We start from the raw sequence: 13,034 nt of genomic DNA on the forward strand, positions 1-13,034 counted from the left end.
ATTCAACTAAATTCATTGCGGGCTCATCTGACGTGCGACTTCATTGGTGCTGGGGCCGTTCACCGCTCGGCGAGCTCACAGGCGCCTCCGGCCACCACGGCCACGCGAAGAGCTCGGTGGACAACCACGGCCATGGTTGCGGCGTGCCGCCTAGTACCGGCGAGAGAAAAAGGAGACGAAAAAATGCATCTCAACCACATAACCCAAACCTAACACCCGGCCGCACACAACACACAGTACACACGACCATGGCAGCCTGCACGCGAACCAACACGGGGGACACGGAGACGCTGGTCGACGTGCTGCACCCGTCGCACGCCGGCCGCACGGCGGTGGTGCTGCCCGAGGCCGCGCAGTCGCTGACCTACGCCCAGCTGGCGCACGAGGTGTCCCACGCGCGGGACGCGCTCAGCGCGGCCGGCCTGGGGCGCGGCGACGTCGTGGCCATGGTCCTGCCCAACTGCCTCGAGTTCGTCGTCTGCTGGCTCGCCACCACCAACGGCCGCTCCATCGCCGCCCCGCTCAACCCCGACTATCGGGTACACCCCCCCCCCAAGGCCACAATCTTTTTATCTTTTTCTTCACAGATCGAATCACAGCATTTCTCAATCAATCAATTAAAAATAAATATTATTTGATAAATTGGAAACAAAATTCAAAGATTTAATCACATCTTCATTGCAGCTGGATGAGTTCAAGTTCTACTTGGAGGACACGGAGGCCAAGGCGGTGATCGTGCCCCGAGGCGGCCGCGCCGCGGTGGCGGTCGAGGCGGCCCAGCAGCTGCGCGTGCCCGTGTGGGAGACCTGGGCCGAGGTCGACGCCTCGTCGGGCCGCGTGCGCGTGGGCCTCGAGTCGGTCGAGCCCCTGCCCGTGCGCCGGGCCACGGCCTCCGAGCTGCGCGTCGCCCCCGAGCCCGAGGACGTCGCGCTCTTCCTGCACACCAGCGGCACCACCGGAAGGCCCAAGGGTAACCACCCACCGCACACGCACGACCGCACACGCACACGCACGACCGCACACGCGGTTGGCTCACCGCACACACACGCAGGTGTGCCGCTCACGTACAGGAATCTGGTGACGAACCTGCGCAACATCAGCCGCCACTACCGGCTCACGCCCGACGACAGGTCGCTGATCGTCATGCCCCTCTTCCACGTCCACGGACTCATCGGGTACGCTCACTTCACCGCGCATTCGCGCTGCCGCCGCTCGCTAACCGCACGCGCGCCACCGCACACACACCCATCGCACACGCGCCACCGCACGCGCAGGTGTTTGTTGTCGACGCTGTACAGCGGTGGTTCGGTGGTCATCCAGCCGGGCAAGTTCTCGGCCACGACGTTCTGGCGCGACTTCCTGTCGAACGAGTGCACCTGGTACTCGGCCGTGCCCACGATCCACCAAATCTTGCTGGCCCGCGCCGACAAGGACTACACCACCTCCGGCAAGCTCCGCTTCATTCGCTCCTGCTCGTCTGCCCTCGCCCCCGGTACCCATCCCACACGCACCACCGCACACGCACCACGCACCACGCGCACCACACGCACACACTCATCGCCGCACACGGCATACGACTAAATTGTGACTGCAGCGGTGTTCAAGCAACTGGAGGAGCGGTTCAAGGCGCCGGTGATCGAGGCCTACGCGATGACCGAGAACTCGCACCAGATGACGTCCAACCAGCTCCCGCCCGGCAAGAGGAAGCCCGGCTCCGTCGGCCAGGGCACCGGTACGCGTTTCCCACCCACCCACCACACCGATAGCTTTCTTCGGCTGACGCGGTGTGTGTGCGTGTCGTGTGTGTCATGTGTGTTGTGGTGCGTTCTGTGAAGGGGTGGAGGTGACGATCAGGGACGACAGCGGGAAGGAGCTGGCGCAGGGCGAGAAGGGCGAGGTGTGCCTGCGCGGCCCGACCGTGACCAGGGGCTACCACAACAACCCGCAGGCCAACAAGACCGCCTTCCACGAGGGCCGCTGGTTCCGCACGGGCGACCAGGGCTTCTTCGACGAGGACAAGTTCCTCGTCTTGACCGGACGCATCAAGGAGCTCATCAACCGCGGTGGCGAGAAGATCGCTCCCTCCGAGGTATGGCACACGACACGCGCACGACACGACACGACACGCACGCTAACGTGTTTGTGTGTGTGGTCAGATTGACTCGGCGCTGCTGTCGCATCCGGATGTGAGTGAGGCGGTGAGCTTCGGCGTGCCGAGCGACAAGTACGGGGAGGAGGTGGAGGCGGCGGTGGTGCTCAAGGGCGGCCGCGAGGGCGGCAAGGCGGTCGAGGAGGCCATCCTCAAGCACTGCCACGCCAAGCTGGCCGCCTACAAGTGCCCGCGTCGGCTCTACATCGCGAAGGACCTGCCACGCACCGCCACGGGCAAGATCCAGAGGCGGCACGTCGCCACCCACTTCCTCAAGAACTCCGCCGACAGCGACAAGTCGCTCAAGAAGGCCAAGCTGTAGGTCGTGTAGTGTGCGGTGACCGAAGAAAGTAGGAGTAAAACATCTTGACTTCAGTTTGCAAATCTGTGATCCGTCGCGATGCAGGTGGACGTGTCACTGAAGATGGAGCTGTGAGTTGGGCCGCACAGGCCAGGGTGGGTCGTGCTCGTCCTCTGCTTCAGCCTCGGCCTGTTGTTCTTTGTCACGTCGCGCCAGGACGCCGTCTTCCTCGATGACACTCTGCCCGACACCACCGACAACGACGACATCAACATCGACAACGACAACTCTCATCATCACCATCAGCAGCAGCCCAGCAAACACCACCGCCACAGCTTTCGGGGCACGTTTTCCCAGCCCGAATTGCTGTGGGCGCCCACGTACAAGGTGGCGTCGGACCACTACCAGATCGCGTCCGACGAAGGTCCCAGCCATTGCGCCGGCAAGAAGTACACATGGGAGGCCTGCCCCGGCCCTAGCCCCAGCCACATCAACGCCTCGCTACAACACGGCATGTGCGTATTTCCCCACTTCTTCTTCTGGCCACCACTGCTACAACTCTAACATAACGTAATACGACGTGATGATGATGATGTCTGTGTTGTTGCTGTTGCTGCTGTTGTGGCAACAACCCAACCACACAGATTCGAGCTGCACTGCCCAGCCGGCGTGGTGGGCCTCTACTCATTCGACATCCACGGCAATGGCACACAGTGGAACGAATACCCTGGGCACCCAGGTACCACATCATTCTCGATTGCACTTGTAACTTGAAAGCAAGCTGACACAACACAACACAACACAACACAACACACAGTGGTGACCGAGGCGACGGCGGTGATCGCGCGCTGCACCACGCGCGACTGCGAGAAGTTTCTGGACTCGCAGCACATGTGCCCGAAGGACGATGTGTTCCTCACGCAGGTGCTGCTACGGCCCGACGTGTCCGCCCGGCGGGTCGACGTCAACCTGCCGCTCAACGTGCTCGTCCTCTTCACCGACTCGGCGCCCCGGGCGGACTACGTCGCCAGCCTCCTCCAGACCGAGAAGGTGCTGCGCGAGCTCGAGGAGACTGACCATCACACCACCTTCAGCTTCCCCTTCTACAACGCCATCGGGCAGGGTACATCTCTCGTTATCATATGATAAAGCCGCATATGTTTATATATATTGCATTACATCACATGGATATTGATATACATGTTTATTGATATAAAACAGGCACGAAGAGGTGGTTCTACTCGGCGATGGGTCGCAACAGTACGGCGAACCCGAGCGTGTTCTCGCCCACGCCAGAGGGCAAGGATGGGATTCCCTGGGTGTGGGAGCAGTTCAGGGGCCACGGCTACGCCACGGGCATCTCCATGGAGGGCTGCTGGTGCGGCGAGACCGAGGACTTCTTCCGCTCCTACCCCTACGGTATTTTCTTTATTCATTTATTCATTTAAGTGGATATCTGACACTTATTGTTTATCTTCCAACACAAATTCAAAAAGGCGGACCCAGCGAGGAGTGGGGAACGAATTGGAACTACTACGAGGAGCTGGGCGACTACCAGCTGATGAACGTGTTCTGCGCGGTGGACGTGAAGGACGGGTCCTACCGGCGCGACAACACGCAGTACGACGTCGAACTGGACGAGGCCCCGATCTGCCTGGGCGGCGACTACCAGTCCAACAAGTTCTACGAGTGGGGCTTCCAGTTCATCGACGCCCAGGAGCGGATGAACAGGGACGGGCACCGCGACGCGCTGCAGCGCGAGGGTCAGCGCGTGCAGCCCTGGTACCTGTACCACCAGACCATGTATGCCCACGGCCCAAGCCCCTGCGCCGGCATGCAATTCACCGACATGCAGATGGCCAAGTACTTAGGGTATGTAAGCCCCCACATTCTTTTGGCTGTTTACTCCATATCCCACACATAAGCTGAAATTGAGCTTAATATATATACACACATACTTCACAGGCGTCTGCACAAGCACGGCTACATGAACAACACCATGTTAGTGCTGGTGTCGGACCACGGCAATGGCTATTTCTACGACAATCCCTTCCTGGCCCTCACGGGTTTGCCCCCTCCCCGCTCCCTATGACGTCAGCGTCTCGTTCACGCCCTGAGCTTCTCTCTTTCTTCTTCGGTCGCACACAGTGCCGAACTGGGTGCTCAATGCCCGGCCGGAGATCGGTCGCAACCTGGAGAACAACCAGCACCAGCTCATCTCCGGCTACGACATCTACATGACCCTCACGCACCTGCTCAACTACCCCAGCGAATACCACCACCCGCGGTTCGACGACTACGCCAAGCGCCACAACGGCCAGTCCCCGCCCGGCCGCAGCCTCCTCTCCACCATCAACCAGCACCGCTCCTGCGACGACGTTGGCGTCCCAAGCACGTCATGCTGTGTCGGTATGCCTTCACACAACACACATATGACACACACATACAACACACACACAACACACCGCAATTCAAAAACTCATCGAGTGCGCAGGTCAATTCAAGCTCGAGAAGCTGGACGCCGAGGACAAGGCGGTGGTGCACATGGCCAGGCAGGCGCTCGAGTTCGTCAACAACGAGACGGAGCCGTTCCGTAGCGCGTGCCACGTGTGGACGTTCGCGCGGGTGCTGGAGGCCAAGCGCCTGGGAGACACCGAGGTGGTGATCTACCAGACGCGCGAGAACCAGGGGCGTTTCAAGGCCTCGTTCGCCGGCGGGCGCATGGCCAGCGTCAAGCAGCTCTCCATCTGGAACCCCAACAAGAAGTGCATGCCCAACGGCGTGCGCATGGAGTACTGCCAGTGTCTGCCCGTCAACATCAGTGACTAGTCGAGAGCGGCACATGTGCTTCTCTTCTGTCTCTTTATTCTGTCACAAAGCAAATAGACCACGCTTTCTGCAATCTACTTCGCCACTACACATATCCTGCTTCAACACGACATCCCGGCCGACATCAAGCAACCCTTCTCCAAGCCAGCTAACGCCATCCCTCTGCTGCCTTGGCTGTGGTCAGTTCAGTCAGGACATGAAGCAGCCGGCCGAGCGTGAATCATGCAACGTGCAGGCAATAAAAGCGCTAGACATTCCCTTCACACACGAAGCTGATGGACTCTGCGTGGTTATGAACAGTTGTGTTGATTTGCAAAGTAGTGGCTGCAGGCAATACTCTTAGTTGCCACCCCGGAGACGGAGGACGAGGTGGAGGGTGGACTCCTTCTGGATGTTGTAGTCGGCGAGGGTGCGGCCGTCCTCGAGCTGCTTGCCAGCGAAGATGAGACGCTGCTGGTCAGGGGGGATACCCTCCTTGTCCTGGATCTTCTGCTTCACGTTCTCGATCGTGTCGGACGACTCGACCTCGAGGGTGATGGTCTTGCCAGTCAGGGTCTTGACGAAGATCTGCATACCGCCACGGAGGCGGAGGACGAGGTGGAGGGTGGACTCCTTCTGGATGTTGTAGTCGGCCAGAGTACGGCCGTCCTCGAGCTGCTTGCCGGCGAAGATGAGACGCTGCTGATCAGGGGGAATACCCTCCTTGTCCTGAATCTTCTGCTTCACGTTCTCGATGGTGTCGCTGGACTCGACCTCGAGGGTGATGGTCTTGCCGGTTAGGGTCTTGACGAAGATCTGCATGGTCTAGAGGTAGTAGAAGTTGTGTGCGCGAGTAGTTGGTAACGCTTGTGTGCGCGTTGTGTTTGTTGTGATGATCGAAGATTGGGGCGGGTTTTGTTGCTGTTGCTGTTTCTTCCGCGAAGCCTTTTTCTCGAGACTTCACGGAATTCGAAAGGTTTAAGAAACGCAACCAAAACGTTTCGAAACGAAATGGCTTCCGTTCCGGCGGAAGATCGCGGTTTCGTGTCGACACTGCTTGGTTGGCGCACGAGCGGTCGGCTTTCCTCTCGACTTTCGAGCCGTCGGCGTGAGGCCAGCGGAACCACGATAAAAGGGCCAGCACAGGGCTTGCAGTTCAAAAGTTCAGAAGAGAAGCAATAGACAACAGCAGCCAACATGTCCGACCGAAGAACCGCCCGTGATAGCCGTGAGCCCGAGCGCACGCGCACCGTGGATCACCTTCCGACCGATGATCCCTTCAGCTGTACCGCCAGCTCTCTCCTTTCTTCCACTTCTGCTTCATCTTGTTATGATTGTTGGTGGCGCGTGTGTGCTCACCCAGCCTTGGCTCTCTTGGTAACACCAGTGTGCAGGAAGATCGTGAAGACGATGAAGCACCAGCACCCCGAAATCGCAGACGACCGAAAGGCGCGCATGAGCGTCTGCGCCACCTTTAGCGAGCACGGCGACGGCCTCCGAGTACGTCCAAGCGTCTTGTTCACATCATCCCACCTCAACTCACCATGTCGTAATGTGCTGTGATGATTGCAGTGCAACTACTTCATGCGCAACTATGGGGCCGATGTGAAGGAGATGATCGATGAGGGCGAGAGTGCCAGGACCATCTGCAACTCGCTCGACTTCAACAAGCGCCCGCCCAAGGCCAAGAATAACAGCTCGCCCGAGGAAAAGGCCAAGACCATGAGGAAGTGAGCTAGTTGTGGCGGTCACCGGACATCCGCGTGACTAACACCCTCATAAACACACCAGTTGCCTCAGCAATGAAAGTGTGTGTTTTCGTACTCAGTGTGGAGAGAGAGAGAGAGAGAATGAAGGTCTACTGCCCAATGTGCCGCGCCATTTGTTCAGACTCGGGCACCTTGTGATCCTTGAGCTGCGCCGCGGATTCGTAGGTCACGTTGACCGCCTTCCTGCTCAGCGTCTTGAACTCGCCCTTGAGCCCTGTGTGATTACAGTGGAAGATAGAGCATTGGCATCAAGATGGCGATCCACTTGACAAGGCCAAGAGAGGAGAAGGTACCGATGTACGAAATGATCGTTCGCTCAGCACCAAAGTTTTCGGGGATGTACAGCGTGAGCGACGTCACGTTCTGGAACTTGGTGATCCTGCCATTGTACGTGCGTCAGCAGCGAGCGACGGCAGCAAGAAAAGGCTTGCGAGGAACACGTCCAAGCCGTACCTGGTGGGATATTCGATCTCGCCCTGAGGATTCTCGGAGAGCTCCCATTCTTGCGTGGGGGCGACGTCGTCCACGCTCGAGAAGTCGATGTCCTCTCGGTTGATCCAGCTGCACGCATCGGAGAAATGTAGCTAAAGAGAGTGAACGACATGAACGGCTCGGATGAGGCGCGGGCGTAGATGGGCGCGTACGCCTTGAGTTTACCGGGGCTGGTGCCATCAGCGCCTCCGATGATGTTGATCGCTTTCAGCTTGATAGACGCAGTGAACCTACATACACGTAGACGTCTATGAGTGCCGGATGTGTGGAGGGTGACCCCTCAGCTGCTGGTAAGTGCTGTCGTACGGAATGTGGATAATCAACTGCTCGTCTGTGTCGCTCTCCACGACCTGCACACATACACCAGTCAGCTTCCTAACACTCTCGCTGGGCCATTGATTTGGTTCAGCGAGCCTTGGCGTAGGAGGGGATCACACGGCGCTGCGAGAGCGGAAGGAGAAGGGAGGTAGTAGTACCGCGGTCCGGTCGAGGCGTTGGTCCCAGGGCTTGAACACTTTGGCCACCGTGCCGCTGCCTCGTTCGTTGAGGCAAGTCAGTCCGCCCGTGTCAATGTACCTGTGGGTGCACTCCAGCATAATCACTGAACAGCTCACTTCGCTCTCTTTTCGGATGCATAGTATACTGGAGATTTGCACGTACTGGTAGAGAGAATACTCGGCACCGCGTTCCTTCTCGGGCTCCTCCGTATGCTCGTGCGCGCAGCTTCCGCCGTGGTGATGATGATCGCACATCTTGATCAAGATTGCTACTTGCTCTGCCTGCTCCTCTGCGCTGCCATTAATATTTTTCTCTCAATTTTCTGTCGACTCAAACAAGGAAACTGCTTTTCTGCTGTATTTTGTTCTGCGGACCTACTGCAGCTCGACCTCCTTTCCCTTGGTGGGCTTGTTCGGCTGCTGGCTCTGTGGCCTGGACGAGCCACCACTGGGCCTCTTGACCTGATTCGCCTTCCTCAGCTTCTGTTCGGCGTCCTGGGCCAGCTTCACATCGGGAGCCTGCCCAAACCAACATCAAGATCGTTGCGGTCAAGCCGGCGCGCCAAAGGGAGTGAAGACGATGATGCTTCAGGCAAGAAAGAAGAACAGGCGTTGGGGCACAGTACCTGGGGGCGAAGGGCGAGTAGGTTGACAAGGTCGGCCCACGGGGTGTCGGCGGTCGTGGGGAACTGCTCGGGGCGGTAGATCTTCTCGATCCTCTTGAGAATCGCCTTGAACCTGCAACACGACCACGGCGTTGAGTTCGTTCTTCAAGGCACGCAAAGCAACATCATCATGGAATAAGGAGCAGTACTGCTCGCCTTCCTTCTTGACCATCGCGATCCTTTGCTCCTCGTCGTGTTCTTCTTCCCTGGCTGCCTCGCTCTCGTCTTCATCTTCGCCCTCGTCTTCGTCGAAGAACAAGCCTTCCTCCACCAGCGACGCACCCGCCACGACCGGTTCGTACTGGGCGACCGCCTCCGACTGATGCATTGTGCGCGTGTGTGCGGTGTGGTGAGTGGGGGAGGGACAAGAGGGAGCGAGCCGAAAGCATGCAGCACTGCTGTGCGCAAGTGTTGGCTACGCACAGTCAGCCGCTCCTGCTCTCGAAGGTCTTGCTGGTCCAGTTCGTCGCCGTCCTCGACCGTCTCGAAACCCTCCTCGTCCAAGAAGGCATTGAGCTCTTCCTGCTCTTCAAGCGGCACACTGTCGTCGTCGAGAAGCTGCACACAGAGCCAAGCGATCGCGCATACATGGGACGTGAGCGGCGAGCGCAATCGGGGGGGGGAGTGGTAAGAGTAGTACGTACCACTTCTCCGCCGTAAATCCAGTTGTAGGCATCAGCAATCTCAGGGTTCTGTGATGTGCCGCGCGTCAGCGCAAGCGTTCACCAAGACACTCTGAGGAGCGGCCGAATGCTATTGTGAAGGTGGATTTGACGCACCATGGTCTCAATGGCATGAGTGGCCATGAAGCCCAGGCTGAAGAAGTGGGCGTGCTCTGCACAAGCAAGAGAGAGAGAGAGAGAGAGTTAGTTTTCGATTTTTTAACCTACCGCCCGCGATCGTTGCGTATGGGCAGGTGCGTACGGGGGTACTTGTGGACGAACGCCAGTACGTCTCGCCACTTCATGCCCTTGGGGAGCAGCTCGGGCACAACGTTAGGAACGCCCTTAGCCTTGAGCACGTCGATCAACTCCTCCAGCATGCGCCTGGCGAAACATCAGCAACAGGTCGACAAAATCAGCAAAAACACGCAGTGGACACCATACGCGAGAAGAAACGTACTCCCTGGCCTGAGTGAGATCGGGAGGGGCAAGGAGGTCCCTCGCCGTCTCGAGGTCATCAAAGCCAAGTTCCTTGGCCTGCTCGATCGCCATCAGCCGCTCCAGCTCCCTGTAGCGCGCGGCTACCAACGTGATGATGAACACGATGACTTGCAAGTCAGCAACGAGGCTGTGACCCATTAGGCGGGTGTTGATTGGGTGGCGTACCCTTCTTGTCCTCGGCCTCGACAACGTCATAGGCATCCTGCTCAGAGTAGCCCTTCTTGATCAGCTTGCTCTGTCGGTGCACAAACGAGGTGGCCGGGTGTTGCCAATATCTGCAGAGAAAGAACGCACGCAGCGCATAGAGTTAACGAAGAAAACAAGACACCACTGCAGGAAAACAAGACCTGTGCTCGCCCACGTAGACGGTCTTGAGCTTGATCTTCCTCGCCTCGGGATGGCGATCGAACCACACCTGACGCAGCTTGTCCTCAGGATAGGTCAAGGGACCTGGACACGCGAGCCACCACAATCGACGATCGTCAGCCGAAAGAAGGCCACCGCCACGGTCAGTTCATGTGGGTGACGGTACCGGGGTGCGGGACGTTGGGGATGGTGGGGGGCGGGCTGATCAGCGTGGCCGGCATCCACGGCGGCACAGGCGACTCTCCGGCCCGCACCTGGTGGCAGCAGCGCAAGTTGAGCAGGGACCGGCAAGTGGAGCAAAGCGAGGTGGCGGGCGTACCTCCGATTGAATGTACTCGAGAAGCGAGAAGTTGGACTTGCGGCCGTTAATGCGAGCCGCATCTGCCGGAGTGGAAATTACTTTTAGTAAAAGCGAAGCAATGCACGGCACCGCAGGCTCAACAAGCCTCACTCACAATCTGCAAAATGGTAATGTGATTCAAATCCCCCCCCCTCACAATTCTCCGAAATGCTGATTAACTAACACGGACAGTGGTGGCGCGAGTGTCCAAGGAGAATTAGGAACGTACTGACGAACATGCGTCCGCCGCCCTTGCCGGCGTGCACCATTTTGCTGTAGCGATGGATGAGCTAATGGCGCAAAAGGAAAAGAAATGGTTGAAGAAATGTAAATTTATTTGATCTTTTTCTCTTTCGCTCCCTTCTTTGCGTTGCCGGCGACATGTCGATGCCTCTCGGGCCATCGCCCACCAGCTTGTCGAAGAAGGCGCGACCTAGGCCATTCAATGATGAGCGCCCACACATTCGGCCAAACTACAGAAAACCATCACATTCCCCACACGAAGCTGCGGGTCGGCCAGCCTCCTTGGGTGGGTGCCCGCAGTGCTACTGAACTCACTCCATCTTCTCTTCATGTGTGGGATCGTTGTGATAGCAGATGTCGAGACATGAAGTAGACGATCGGGATTGGCTGGAGCTGGCACAGTCGACCAAGGTGAAGGACCTGCTCGCCGCTAAGCCTAAGCAAGCTTTGCGTGGTCTTCCCATCCTCGTTGACAGGAGCGCCACCATCGAGGAGACGTTGCAGGTGCGTCGACCCCTCCCCATTCACCCTGTGAAGTCCCTGATTGGCTCTGGCGCGCGTTGTAGAAGGAGTGGGACATGTACTGACACGGAGATGCGCAGCTCCTCAAGGACAATAACATCCTGTCGGTGCCCGTCGTGGACATGAGCGGGTGTCACAAGGGCCGCAAGGTCGACTTGTACGCCTCCCCCCCCAGTCGATGTCTGTTTGGCCTGAAGGCCTGAAAGCCTACACATTCCCTATGTAAGGGACACGTTCGATGGCTTTGTCGACGTGTTGGACATCCTGGACTACCTCCTCTGGCACATGAGGGTACCCACTCTCTACTCCATGCCGCCTCGGAGAGGCCACGGCGACCAAATCACTGCAGTGGTGGTTACCCGCGCTCACGGCATCGTGTCGTGCAGCTGAAGATGGGGTTGGTCTGGCTGGGAGATTCAGAGAGGGAGGACGCCAAGGAGTTTTTCAGGACCTCCATAACCGAAGTTGTCCGTGCGTCACCACTAAAGCGCTCCACTGCACGCTAGCCAGGGCACTCACCCCGCTCGTCTACTCGCACCTGCTGCAGGGTTTGCCACGGGCAGCCATTCGATCATCGTGCGCAGGCGCGATACCATCACCGCCGTCGTGCTTGCGCTCAGAGCGCCTCTACCGCGAACCGTGCCGCATCGGTAACGTTTGATATCTCTCTATGCTATGATCATAGGCACATCATCTCTTTAACACTCACTTCGTAATATACAGCGTGGCTGTACTGGATGACGAGGATCGTGTAGCTGATGTGCTCACTCAGTCCGACTTGATCTCCTTCTTTGCACGCCACTCGGCGCGCTTCCCAAGCCTGGTATAGTTCTCTCGGCCTATCGTGTCACTCTCTGTGATGATCGCCCTCACGTAATGCCGCACCCGCCAATCCAGTCTAAGGGGACACTCAAGGAGCTGGGCCTGATGCAGCCCTGCGTCACGGTTCACTCCAAGACTTCGTTCACGGATGCCCTCCGGCTGCTGCATGACAACAGGTAGCGCTTTCTCTCTCTTCCGCCTTGAAAAGAGCGCGCACTGATGCACTCCATCAGAGTGAGCGGGATCGCCATCGTGGACGACAACTGGGTCCTGTGCGGCTGCTTCTCCGCTTCTGACCTGAGAGTACTACTCCCTCTCTCCGTTTCACGACGTACACATCTTAGTGATGTTTCATTGCAGGGCATCACAGTGGAATCGTTTTACCGCTTCAACACTACAGTGCTCGACTTTGTGCAAGAAGTGGTCAAGACCGTACGTGAGCTGGTCGAAAAATCGCATCTTGATCTGCACTAAGCTGAGTGTCGTTGTCGCCTCTAGCAAGTGAACAGGCCACCTGTGAGCTGCTCTCTAGAGACCACAGTGGGAAAGGTGACCGAGCTGATGACCAGGTACTCACCGCCTCTTGTGCGCAAGGTGCAACTGGCCGCACGGTTGACTGCGCGTGTCTCGCCACTGTGAGCAGGGAAGGAGTGCACCGCGTGTTTATTGTCGATTCCCAGCGCCACCCGTGGTGGGTGGTCAGCATGACCGACATTGTCGCTCGCCTGGTGTGAGACCTCTGACCACGAGTTTTTTGTGGCCACAGGATAACCAAAGGCATCAAACAGGAGCCACCTTCCCTTTGCTTGGAGGAGTAAAAGAGAAATGATTGGAATCTGACGCCTTCAACAACGGGCGTGGGGTGCAACAACACCCGAGTTTGCCACAAACTCCGCG

The 13,034-nt window shown here is 58.1% G+C and overlaps 7 protein-coding genes across 7 annotated transcripts; 4 read left to right on the plus strand and 3 right to left on the minus strand.

The window, feature by feature from the left end:
* Window positions 1-248: 248 nt before the first annotated feature.
* Window positions 249-2,471, plus strand: ACA1_076160 (Peroxisomalcoenzyme A synthetase; the record flags this gene model as incomplete). The annotated part of the gene is made up of 7 exons (XM_004335738.1): window positions 249-539; window positions 685-970; window positions 1,052-1,175; window positions 1,299-1,492; window positions 1,595-1,732; window positions 1,836-2,089; window positions 2,157-2,471. The coding sequence occupies 7 exons, from the start codon at window positions 249-251 to the stop codon at window positions 2,469-2,471; spliced, it is 1,602 nt and encodes a 533-aa protein (XP_004335786.1).
* A 78-nt stretch (window positions 2,472-2,549) lies between these two features.
* On the plus strand, window positions 2,550-5,279 carry ACA1_076170 (uncharacterized protein; the record flags this gene model as incomplete). Its single annotated transcript, XM_004335739.1, is given in 9 exon segments — window positions 2,550-2,581; window positions 2,600-2,965; window positions 3,095-3,189; window positions 3,268-3,573; window positions 3,672-3,869; window positions 3,947-4,322; window positions 4,416-4,516; window positions 4,599-4,859; window positions 4,945-5,279. The coding sequence occupies 9 exon segments, from the start codon at window positions 2,550-2,552 to the stop codon at window positions 5,277-5,279; spliced, it is 2,070 nt and encodes a 689-aa protein (XP_004335787.1).
* Window positions 5,280-5,618: 339 nt separating this feature from the next.
* On the minus strand, window positions 5,619-6,080 carry ACA1_076180 (polyubiquitin, putative; the record flags this gene model as incomplete). The annotated part of the gene is made up of 1 exon (XM_004335740.1): window positions 5,619-6,080. One exon carries the CDS (start codon window positions 6,078-6,080, stop codon window positions 5,619-5,621), a length of 462 nt encoding a protein of 153 aa, XP_004335788.1.
* A 375-nt stretch (window positions 6,081-6,455) lies between these two features.
* ACA1_076190 (uncharacterized protein) lies at window positions 6,456-6,992 on the plus strand (the record flags this gene model as incomplete). Its single annotated transcript, XM_004335741.1, has 3 exons — window positions 6,456-6,543; window positions 6,646-6,758; window positions 6,831-6,992. The coding sequence occupies 3 exons, from the start codon at window positions 6,456-6,458 to the stop codon at window positions 6,990-6,992; spliced, it is 363 nt and encodes a 120-aa protein (XP_004335789.1).
* Window positions 6,993-7,116: 124 nt separating this feature from the next.
* Window positions 7,117-8,271, minus strand: ACA1_076200 (thioredoxin family Trp26 family protein; the record flags this gene model as incomplete). Its single annotated transcript, XM_004335742.1, has 7 exons — window positions 7,117-7,241; window positions 7,321-7,406; window positions 7,481-7,588; window positions 7,672-7,749; window positions 7,826-7,869; window positions 7,996-8,095; window positions 8,180-8,271. The coding sequence occupies 7 exons, from the start codon at window positions 8,269-8,271 to the stop codon at window positions 7,117-7,119; spliced, it is 633 nt and encodes a 210-aa protein (XP_004335790.1).
* A 120-nt stretch (window positions 8,272-8,391) lies between these two features.
* On the minus strand, window positions 8,392-10,819 carry ACA1_076210 (uncharacterized protein; the record flags this gene model as incomplete). Its single annotated transcript, XM_004335743.1, has 13 exons — window positions 8,392-8,535; window positions 8,643-8,754; window positions 8,831-9,000; window positions 9,105-9,239; window positions 9,326-9,373; window positions 9,461-9,516; window positions 9,606-9,727; window positions 9,804-9,951; window positions 10,010-10,119; window positions 10,192-10,294; window positions 10,377-10,464; window positions 10,530-10,591; window positions 10,780-10,819. The coding sequence occupies 13 exons, from the start codon at window positions 10,817-10,819 to the stop codon at window positions 8,392-8,394; spliced, it is 1,338 nt and encodes a 445-aa protein (XP_004335791.1).
* A 176-nt stretch (window positions 10,820-10,995) lies between these two features.
* On the plus strand, window positions 10,996-12,611 carry ACA1_076220 (CBS domain containing protein; the record flags this gene model as incomplete). Its single annotated transcript, XM_004335744.1, has 10 exons — window positions 10,996-11,061; window positions 11,148-11,297; window positions 11,396-11,472; window positions 11,543-11,606; window positions 11,738-11,786; window positions 11,863-11,965; window positions 12,039-12,138; window positions 12,213-12,313; window positions 12,371-12,440; window positions 12,498-12,611. 10 exons carry the CDS (start codon window positions 10,996-10,998, stop codon window positions 12,609-12,611), a joined length of 894 nt encoding a protein of 297 aa, XP_004335792.1.
* Between the last annotated feature and the right edge of the window lie 423 nt (window positions 12,612-13,034).

The sequence above is a fragment of the Acanthamoeba castellanii genome, assembly GCF_000313135.1.
Source record: "Acanthamoeba castellanii str. Neff unplaced genomic scaffold scf7180000084612, whole genome shotgun sequence".
In the NCBI taxonomy this organism is placed as follows: Eukaryota; Discosea; order Longamoebia; family Acanthamoebidae; genus Acanthamoeba; species Acanthamoeba castellanii.